Source organism: Gossypium arboreum, chromosome 4 (assembly GCF_025698485.1).
Source record: "Gossypium arboreum isolate Shixiya-1 chromosome 4, ASM2569848v2, whole genome shotgun sequence".
Classification (NCBI taxonomy): domain Eukaryota; kingdom Viridiplantae; phylum Streptophyta; class Magnoliopsida; order Malvales; family Malvaceae; genus Gossypium; species Gossypium arboreum.
The window spans coordinates 15604517-15616184 of NC_069073.1; the positions used below are offsets into that span (position 1 = coordinate 15604517).

Sequence of the window (11668 nt, forward strand, 5' to 3'; positions counted from 1 at the left end):
GAATCGCAAAGATAGAGAGAAAAAATAGAACACATAGAATTTTACATGGAAACCCTTTTGAGAAAAAAAACCACGGGCAAAGGAGAAAAAAATTATGTTGAATTCAAATGATACAAGAGGAGAGACGATTGCATCTATTTATAGGTTTAAAAACCTTATTCTAATCAAAGTCAAATAGAAGCAATGCAGTAAGATTAAAACACCTTATTTTAATCAACATCAAATAGAGGAAGTAAACTTTTATATAGATTTTACTTATCCAGCTTATTTCGTACTGTGAGGCCGAGAGGCCCCTGCACCCCCAGTTACAACCCTAGTCCAATATTTTGCTTATTATAGATTTACGATGGGCTACAACCTTTGCTCTCATAGATCCCCCATCTTGCCTATTGTATTTTATTTTAACAGGAATTTGGGTTACACAATTTCTAACATAAACCATACATTCAACTTAGGAAATTGCATCACAAATCCAAATCAAAAGTATTTCAAAGTCCCAAAATAAGTTAAAACTTGCCAAATATACTCAACATACCAAATCCTTATGAAAATATACTCAAGACAAAAGAATTCGCCCAGTGACCTAGGTACATGCCCAAAACTAAGTTCAAAATCGATGAATTACAAATATTAACAAGTGTGTAGCTACGACTTGAGGCCTTAGATGTTGTGAAAGATCGAATCAGGACTTGTACACACTTCCAATACCTGCACACAGAACAAACAATCCATACGCAGAGGTTTTAAAGATTATCGGTGTTAACAAAATGCCAATCCCATAATATAAAACCATTAAGCAATAAAGCATGCTAACACATCAAAAGATCATCAATTAAACATGTTTTATATAAAAAATGTAGAATCAAATTAGTTTTTTTACCACATTTCTAGTAACATAATTTAAGTCGCATAACATATCCAAGTCATACTTGACATTGCCTCTAAACCTAGGATAACATATTTCCATAATCATAATCATCACAAATTTCAAATCATCTCCATCATTATCATATTGAATCATAATTAAGTTTATGCCTCTGTTAACCAATTATGGATCAAGAATGGAAACATAGATTAATCCCTTAACACTTCACATAGATGCACACAAACACCAAACGAGCGAAAATGTCCCAAAACATGTAAAAAAATGACTTCCCCTAACCCTTTAAAAATGCAAAAAATTTCCAAATATAAATGCATACAATCACCAATAAAATGGACACAAGTGCCAAATATTCATCCATTACAAACAAACCCTATAGCATGCCAACTATACCAAAACTATTTCCAACACTATTTAATAGGACATTTATTTCATAAAACATGTCTCAAAAACATCAAGCATCATCAATTATCATCATATGTTATTAAATCCACCTAAAACCATCAATGGGATGCAATTCGAAAAAATGTAACTCTTTCTTATTTTTTTTCCGACAATTCAAGAGAACTCTAATCTAACCCATCGAAAAACAAAAACTAACTTCACAATGAAGTTTAATTTAGCAACTCCTAAACACTGAAAAACCATTAGCAATTCAAACTCTTACACTCTCTTACTAGAACTTTCCAAGCTTTCAACAATGACAATTATCAAGAACTCCTTCAAATATATAAAGAAACTACAAATTCAAGTTTCCCACAAATTCTAAACTCAAATTTGACAAGAATCTAGCTAAAAAAAGTAGATCAAAGCTTTCTCACTTAACCTTGAAAATTACTCAAAAATGAAAGGAAATGCAAGAAAAATTAAAAAAAAATCAAATTCTCAAGCTTAGAAATCATAAATCTTATTGGAGAACTCATTACCTTGCTGGAAAAATTTTTAAAGAGAGAGAGAGAGAGAGAGAGAGAGAGAGAGAGAGAGGAGAAGGAGGGAGGGAAAGAGAGGGAGAGGGAGAAGGAGGGAGGGAGAGAGAGGGAGAGGGAGAAGGAGGGAGAGAGAATGTTGGTAAAAATTAATTGTGACGGTGATATAGACGAGAAAGTCAAAAATATTACTTTTATAATTATTTTAAGGTGAGATAGAGTGAATTTTTTCTAAACATTGAATTAAGTTACATCAAATGTCATATCAATTTTTACTTCAAAGAAAATTGACCCAATTGAATTGATTTAAAGAATATTCTTTTTTATTTTTCTGATCTCTATATAAATATTATATTAATAATTTTATTATATCTATTTTATTTTTATTATAATCACATAAAAATTAGAATATACTGATAAATTATTTTTATGTCAATTAATAATAAATTGCGAAAGTTATTTTTATGAGTTTAAAATTTGTCCCAAAATAATGTACATTAAGAAGTTATGTAAATTTCATTTTAATTTATAAAGTTTTGAATAATATAAATAAATGAAATAAGTAAAATCAGCTCCATGCTCCCGCCTTTCAACCGACATTGCTGTTAATTTGAGTACGTTAAGGCGTGGCCCCACCGCACACTTTTTTGTTTTTATCATTAAATAAATTATTATGTTTTCCGATTTTATTTTTTATAATTCCTTGTTTGGCGGGAAATTTACTGAACCCAATTTGATACCTGGCGTCAAGTCCGGGATGTTAACGAGCCGTTATAACGTACCTGAAAGTTTCCAAATGCATTCATGCGATTTGCCGTTTAGGAGTAAACAGCGATCACGGTGGAAAACGGCAGCCGTTTAAATAGGCGGGGATAAGCCGATATAAAGAAGTGGGATTCTGAATTTGTACAGCTGCCACGTCATCGAAGATTCAGATTCCATGATATTTGTACGGTACAGATTATGATCTTATCACCAACAAGTTCATGGGGATTCCGTGACACACTAAGTTTAGCTACCATAAATTAAATTAAAAATTTTATTATATGCGTTTTTATATGAAAATTATGTATTTAAATTACAGATATACATTTAAAAATAATATACACTGAAGAATAAAAATATAATTTACGACTAAAGATAATACATATGTAATATATATGAAATCATAATAAAAAAGTATTTAAAATATGAATAAAAAGAGATTTAAATATGTAAATACATCATATTAAATGCACATCATTTGTTTATCATGTTATTGACAATTCATTTGACAATGACATTAGCAGATACTTCATGCTAATTTTTTTAATTTTGAACTTTTAAAATTTTTTATAATTTTTAAATATTTGATGACATGACATATAAAACAAATATTGGCATGTTAGTATGAAATACACATGAATTACATTGAGGGTTGCCACTGTTTTAATTAAATTTCTGTTAAAAACAATTTAACTATTTTAAAATATTAATTATCAAATTTAGTTAAAAATATAAAATATAAAATTGAAGGTTGAATTTGTATTTATACTTAATTAAAATCCATTTTAGAACCTATTTTATTTGGTTTACTAAACACATGATAATTAATGAATTCTATTATCAATCAAAAGATAAGTTTTAGATATTTTATTATTTGCAGTATTTTTCATCATTAATAAATATTTGATTATCACCTTAATTGATTATAAAATATTTAAAATTATTATTTTTAAATATGGCCATGTATATATGTTTTTTTCCCAATCATTTGAATGTATTTTAAACAAAATTAGTAGTATTATATTCTAAGCATATTTTAGAACAAATTTTAAGTAAAATATTTTTAATAATTGGACCGATATATTTTATTAATAATGAATGAATGATGTGTCCATTTGTCAAAATATTATGGTTCCACGTCGTATTGTTTCTTAATTTGCTAATATACCTTATATGATATTAGTTGCATTCCCATACTATCAACAAGTTTATTATATTTAGTAATTAGTTTTTCTTCATATATACATAAGTTCATTATCTGTATTAATTAAAATATATTATATTAAATTATTAAAAGATATACAAAATTTATAAAATTTCATGAATAATATTATTAGAAAAGTAAAAATAATTAAATATTTTTATAATAATGATAGTTTAAATTATAATGAATATAAATTAAGATAAAAATTTAATATTGAAAATAAACTTGAATGATTTGTTATTACTCCCAATTATGATTTTAGCTTTACTCTTAAAAAGAATTAGAATATAATTTAAAGATTAAAATAGAATTTTTTTGTAAATTAAATTATTAAAAATTTTACATAAAAAGTTGTATAAAAATACAATTGGAAACTAAATTAATATTATGATTTCAATAACACCTTTGATATCTTTCTCATTTATATGAAAGAAATATTTTATATATATTATATATGAAACTCAATTTTCAATAATTAAAAAATGAATGCATGAATGAGTAAAATTTAAATTTAAGGGACTTGAAGCACATATTGTATTTTCAATATTAGATATTAAAATCGTATATAATGACTTAAAATTAAGAAAAAATTTAAATTGGACTAAGTGTGTAAGTATTTATATATTTTTTTTCATAATCTATGATTAAATCAATTATAGTAAAGATTATTGACATATATGATTCTTGTTATATGAAGGTGTATTCAATATTGATATATTTTTCAAGCTGTTTGTTTCTTATCTTTTGTTTTGCTTAGTGGCGGTGTCAGCCTTCGAGCTGGCTATCGCCTGCATTTTTCCTTTTCCATATCAACACTTTCTTTCTTTCTTTCTTTTTCTCATTCACTATACATGTCTTCTTTCTTTTCAGTTTGCAGATCTATCTTGTTAGTATCTTTGTTGTCTTCACAAGTTGTGTTAGACAGATGATAGTGCCTGTCATTTGCTAAAACTCCACCGGCCACCAGTAGTTTTTCTTGGAAATGGGTGACTCTTCGTCAACTTCTTAATTTGTTTATATTTTGACAGTATTTCAGAATAATAAATGATTTCACACGTCTATTTGGACCCGTGTTGTATTAAGTTTTATATGTTTTTTGTTTGTTTTTCCATTGTTTAATTAGTCTTCAGTTTTAGAAATTTTTGTCTGTTCTTGTAGCATGTTTTTTTAGTCTTGCTTATGCATATAATCTTAGTTTTATAAGTGATTTTATGGATGATTTTGTTGTCATCCTCTCTAGTTTGGTGAATGCTTGATTCTTTTGTCGATTTTTGCTCGCCGCTTTGGACTATTGGAGGCTGATTTCCTTATTATATTAAGTACTTGCAATCACTCCAAATATGTCGTACTTGAGTTGTGACAAAGCCAATTGTCAACGTGTCATAATGTTCTATTGATGCTAAGGCTAAAACCTTTGTTGTGTTGATGGAGTTTGTGATTCACCGTCTACGACGAGTGTTTGCTATTATTTTCTCTCTAAATTGTATAGTTTCATTAATTGAACGAATTAATGAATTTGCCTTCTAAAAAAAATTGATATATTTTTATAAGGAAATCAGATTGAAATAATGTTCATTTTAATCTTTACTCAATAAAGACACATGGAAAATAATTAGCGTGTCAAATGACAGTTTCTTGACTGCTACATTAAAATATTTTCCTTAATTGTAACTTTAAATTGCTATAGTATCTATATATATATATATTAAATTACTTGATATTAATTTTTTAAAATTAAAAGGATTTACAAATAATATAAGTAAAAATATAAAATAATGTGAAAATTAATATATCTAAAATAATAATTCAAAAAGTAATATGTCAAATTAAATTACTATAAGAAATAAAATTCATTTTAAAAAAATTTAAAAAAATTCAATCATAATTTTTTTAAATAAAGTACTTAAAATGGAATTTATATATATGTTTCATTTAAGATAATTGATTGTAAATATAGAGAAAATATTCATATTCATTCCTAAATTAAATGAAGTATTTTATATTAATTAGGATGTGGACTTAATAATTATACTAGGAAGTGTCAAGTACTTGCCATAATTACCCAAAACATTTATTTCCTTATTCAAAATAAATTATATTACTTCAAGGTTTTTAATCTTTATAATTTATTTTAAAAATCAATAAAAAGTTTGCACCATTTAAACTTATATTTGAGTTCAAATTAAAGTATTTTAATTTAATTTATTTTATTATGTATATATTATTATCTCTATCAATTGTATATATTGACAATGTTGTTGATTGAGTTGATGTCACAAGTTAACTCGAAACTAATTAAAGATCAATGATAACACCATGATAAATAATTGTAATGCATTTAGTATTTTTAATATGATGTATTTACGTATTTAAATTTTGTTTTCCTTACATTTTCTTTTTACATTATAATATCATACATATTTCATGTGTTATTATTAATTAATTTCAAATGGTATATTTTATTATTTAGGTGAGTATTTGATACGCTAGCAATGTACTTTTTATTCAACAAATAGTCATGCGTTTCTTTTTTAAAATATCTATTTTTAATATTTTACTATACCTCCATAAAATATTTGTCAATTCCTTGATCTTGCTTGTGGACTTAAAAACTCTATCAATGTGTACCAAATAATTTCACTTATTATTTATAGGTTAGAAATTGATACATTAATAATGTACTTTTTTTTATTTCACAAGCAATCTTAAAATATTATCACATGTCTCTTTTTAAATATTTATCTTTTTAATATTTTATTATATTTCTATAGAACACTTGTCAACCTTATAAATTTAAAACTCCATTGATAATATATCTAATATTTTCTATTATTTATTATATTTTATTTTTAAACATACTTTTATATTTTAAATATGTAATTTTTACACATATATATATATATATATGATAAAACTTTTAATAAAATTTATATAGAAAAATAGGTTGAGTTGAGTTGAATTGAGTTATGTATACGATGGGGATTTGTGACTATGTATAAAAGAAAATCAAGCATGGTTTCAAAGGGGAAAACAATTATAATCATAACAAATAATGCATGAAGGGGATGTCCTAATCATTATGTTTTCTCTTTTGAATTATGAAAAAGAAACTAGAGTGGGATGCTAATCTATGTAGGTGTAGTGTGGTGGTAATTTATTCTATTTTTTAATTATATATTTAGGGGTTCGATTATTGTTTATGAAAATGAAGAATATTTTAAAATAAATCAAGTTCTAGCAATGAGAGAATTTATCACTGTTGTTAACAATGTTTTCCTTAAGTTCGATAAAAAAATAATTGACATTGTAAAAGGAATCTTAATTTACTTCTAACCTTCAGATATAGGGCGAAAGAAAAAAATGATGTTTGAATAATTTTTAGAATATAAGTTAAAAATTATTATTATTAAAATCAAATTAAATTATATTTTTCATTAATTTATAAATTTTTTATTTTTATGATGTAAAAAATATTTTTATTTAAAATATTTAAAAATAACTTAAAAGTCGTATATAGATATTATTTTATCCAATAATGTCGAGAAACCATAAAACAAATCTTATTTTATAAAAAAGAAATTCAAACACAAAATTAAATATAGAATTAAAAATGTAAAAAGTTGGATGAAAATGAACCCAACTTACAGCTATATTATATAGATTCCTAATCCAATTGGGCAACAAATATAGATGATAAAATCATAATAACTCCTCCTCTAAAATCCTACTTACTCTGAAGATTGAGTCTGTGTGTTATTGATAAATAATTTAGGTGCATTATTGCGCACTTTCAACCTTTCGTAGCAAATACCAAAGTTATTAGCACAATCGGGTCAAAAGCAATGGCCAATTTCCAAATTTATACCAATAGACTTTGACTTCCTACTCCCTTAAAGGGTAAAATGACTTGCGAGAGCTCAAATACATCTAATTTTAATTTTTGAATTTCAGAAGCAAATTATTGATAAACAAAATAAGTCATTTTACACTCAATAATTTGCAACAAACAGAGACAAATAATATTTTCTTTTAATTTTATATATCTTGTTATAGGTTCGATTATATCTTCCTTTTAACACAATGCATAACCTCAAATTTAATATAAATAAAAATGATATGAACTTGTACCAAAACACTCTCAAATTCAAATCAATTATGAAATTCAATAATTGATAATCGACTAATAAAATAATATAAATCAATCCTACAATTAAATTAATTGCTATATTTGTTTAACGATAGTTGAATTACATTGAGTTGGTTATGATTATTTTTCTGTTTCGAAAGAATGGTTGTTAATTTCTTGATTGTATATGATAAATGTCTTTTAATTTTTAAAAATTGACATTTATCTTTTTTTAATTTTTTAAATTTTTATAACCCTAACTCTTAAAAAAATTCTATAAAAGTAAAAAGAAAAAAGAAATAGTTGCAAGTATTTTTCTTTAATATTTGAATATAATTGTTAATTAAGTTTAAAATAACCAAAACAAAAGAGGACAAAAGTGTCCGGCCACTGGACAATTCCTTTTCGGTTGTTTGCACATCTTACATTCCAAGAAATTTTCATTTCTTTATTTTTATTAAATATTATTTGGTATTTCCATTTTTAAGGCTGACCCTGAAACCTTAATAAATGCAGTTTGTCTTCAACATTCTCTACCCCTAACCCCTTCTCCTTCCCTCCTTTCCTTTCTTTCAAAATCCTTACTTATTAAGTCTCACCATTATTGTGAATCCTTCACCTCATCTCATCTCATCTCGCCTTACTTCCCTTTCTTTCCTTCTCTTTCCCTTTTTCCTCTGTTTTTCATTGTGTTCTTTTGGTCATGGCTAAGCAGATGGATGATGCTGAGTTTTGGCTTCCACCCAAGTTTTTAATGGATGATGACTTTGTTTTGGAGAAAGAGAAGCTTCAGAGAAGCAATATTGGCGAAAACAACCCTAAGTCGTTGGTTTCGGTTCATGGTTTCCCAACTGAGTTCCCCTACGAGTTCGACTATTCCTCTGCTCTCGGCTCTCCTGTTGAGTCCGTTGTTGGGTCTATCGAAACTGAAAGCAGTGACGAGGATGAGTTTCTTGCTGGGCTGACTCGTCGACTTCCTCTCTCAATTACTCATAAACTCACCGTTCCTAGCTTTTCTTGGGACAAAAATGAGGTAAATAATTTTTGGGTTTTTCATGTCGAGCTTGAAGTTGTTAATCTTAATCCTCTGTTAATATTCAGAAAACTGGAGCTTTGGCGAGTTCACCCCAGTCAACTCTGAGTGGGTTCGTAAGCTGGTCAGCTTCAAGCAATGGCAGCCCAAATGGTCCTTCCCAAGTCCCTTCTCCACCAAAAACTCCTTTCGGTGCCCAAAATGACACTTGGGATCTCATATATGCAGCAGCTGGCCAAGTTGCAAGGCGTAAAATGAGCAATGAAGCCTCCAAATTCATCAACTTCAACCATGGAAGACTCCTTCCCAAGACACACAATCATTCCTTCATGAACAACTCGCCCTCTGGGTTGTATCCAAGTCAGAGTCTTTCTTATAATCTTGCTCCTACAAATCAGGTAAGCCTTTTTTTTTCCTTCTAAAAAGTAGGGTTTTGATTTTATTTTGATATGGGGCTTACACGGTTCCTTTTTTTTAGACTCATAGAAGGCAAATGAAAGCAAGCAACTGGAAAGAATCGCTTCAACAACAACAGCAACTGCAGCAAACCCAGTGTAGAGCAAAGAATAATGCTGTTGGGGGAAGGTCCTCTGGTACTTGCACCAGAGCTATGTTTCTTGGTGGATCTCAAAGTGTTAAAAGAGAGAGTGCTGGAACTGGTGTTTTCTTACCTCGTACATATCCAAACAACACTCCTGCGCCTCAGAAGAAATCAGGTACTAAATCCTTGTTTAAACCACCATTCTTTTGAGGGCTCCTTTAAACCCTTTGAAAACAACATATTTGCTCCTCAGTTTTTGTTCTTAAAGCCATGAATTATTGAGTTTTCTTTTGCTTGGTTCTTATTTCTGTTTGAAACAGGTTGCTCAACAGTGCTAGTCCCAGCGAAGGTTGTTCAAGCTTTAAATCTGAACTTTGCTGATTCCAGCAGTCATGTTCAGCCACATCTCAAAGCTAGCTTTGCCCCAAACTATGGTGAGCCTACGGATCACACCATTTTTGCACTCCCGAAAGCTTAACTGAACCAAATTTAAGTCATTGAATCATGATTGTTCCAAATTATGCAGATGCTTTGGTTGCCAGAAGAAATATACTGTTGAACCAAACAAGGAGAAATTATAGAGCAGAAGGAGGCCTAAATCTTCCCCAGGAGTGGAGCTATTGAAACCTGGAAATTTTAGTTGAGAATACTCTTAATAGTATTTGTTTTGTTGGGAAATTTGCAGTATAGTATTAGGTTAGTAGTTGATGTTGTAGGTATATTGTATTTTGGTTAATATAAGGAAATCAAGAATGTGATAATGTAGTTTAGGAACCAATAAAAGAGCATTTAACATATCTTTTATATGCCAGTGATTCCTAACTAAGCATTAATAGTCAAAAACTGCTTCGTACCATTTCATACATTTGAGACAGAGAAATCATTTTGGATCCTTTTCTAACAAAGCTTCAAGAACAACAGACTTTGGATTCTTCATTGGAGGGCCTTTTTCTCTGCGTTCAAGCTCGTCCAGTCGAAACGTGATCAATCTATCCCAGTTTCCACCTTCGAAAAGAACCCCTGCTTTCCCATCAGTGATCCGCTGCACAATGCCGCAGTACATGTAGAAGGGGTTGTTCGGGTTCTTAACAATCGCGATCATTCCCGGCATTAGCAGTGGCAACTCCGGTGATTTTGGCTTCCCAAGACTAGCAATATTTACCGAATCGGAAACTGATTGCTTCGCCGGTGGTGGGTTTTCCTCAATGAACTTTTTCAATCCCTTTTCACCACCGGGGAACCCCCCGGTTAGCCCCATCATCTCCTTTTCGAAAGCATCATCTGGAACTGAGATTGCTGTGCTGTCAGAACTTTCAACATCTGTGTTACCAACTGATGAACCTTCATCCACGTTTCTCTTTAGCTCAACTTCAATGCCTTTTTCTCCATTGCAGAGCCCCCTACCTCCCAAGATTTCAAATAGATCAAACTTGGCATAGAAGGCCTTTTTAGGCTGTTTGGCAACCGAGAAAAATGGTTTATGAAGACGATGGGTGATGGGGCTTTTTCCTAGGAAATGAGATTGAAATAGAGAACCTTGAAGGGTTGGGAGAGTGATGGAAGAAGAAGAAGCCATGGTTTGGTTCAGAGTCCAAGTGGAGAAATAGCCCTTTTCTAGATTCTAATCCTAACCACAAATGTTTTCTATTGGTTGCTGATTTTATCTTCAAACTATTCGTCCCACTGTACATGTAACATAGGATAGGAATAAGATATCCAATTCATTAACAGCCGCTCATTAAAAAAAATAATTTATTAAAATTTAACTCTATTAACATGTGCATTGTTGTCAATGTAAAAAGATTTAGTTTTAAGTGTGTTGAAATATATTATTTTTCCTATTTATAGGTAAAGAAAAATTATAATATTATGTCAAAAAGAACAAATATGATCGAACCTATAATAAAATTATCTAATAAAAACAGAACTAAAGAATTTAAAATTAATAAAATGTGAATTTTATTAATAACATGAATATTAATCTTCATTTTATATATATTTTAATGAGGTATGTGATTAACCATTTCATTATATTAAACTAGAAAGGTACTCGATTTTGCTGCAGATGTGTAATCAAATATAGGAATAATGTATCAAGAAGTTTTATGGGAATGTTACTTTGGATTCCAACAAAATTAGTTTAAGATGGTAAAATGGATGATAATCACAGGAGAATGGCGGGAGACCATA

General features: G+C 28.9%; 2 protein-coding genes and 1 long non-coding RNA gene across 3 annotated transcripts; 1 reads left to right on the forward strand and 2 right to left on the reverse strand.

Moving 5' to 3' along the window:
• Positions 1 to 224: 224 nt before the first annotated feature.
• On the reverse strand, positions 225 to 1975 carry LOC128291894 (uncharacterized). Its single transcript, XR_008281872.1, has 2 exons — positions 1810 to 1975; positions 225 to 708 (listed from the first exon to the last, which is right to left on the reverse strand). It is a non-coding gene; the product is annotated as an uncharacterized LOC128291894 (long non-coding RNA).
• A 6406-nt stretch (positions 1976 to 8381) lies between these two features.
• On the forward strand, positions 8382 to 10261 carry LOC108457652 (uncharacterized). Its single transcript, XM_017756711.2, has 5 exons — positions 8382 to 8937; positions 9006 to 9335; positions 9416 to 9653; positions 9799 to 9912; positions 10005 to 10261. Exons 1-5 carry the CDS (start codon positions 8608 to 8610, stop codon positions 10100 to 10102), a joined length of 1110 nt encoding a protein of 369 aa, XP_017612200.1. The 5' UTR covers positions 8382 to 8607; the 3' UTR covers positions 10103 to 10261.
• On the reverse strand, positions 10245 to 11054 carry LOC108457653 (NAD(P)H-quinone oxidoreductase subunit S, chloroplastic). The gene has a single exon (XM_017756712.2). It carries the CDS (start codon positions 11052 to 11054, stop codon positions 10359 to 10361), a length of 696 nt encoding a protein of 231 aa, XP_017612201.1. The 3' UTR covers positions 10245 to 10358.
• Between the last annotated feature and the right edge of the window lie 614 nt (positions 11055 to 11668).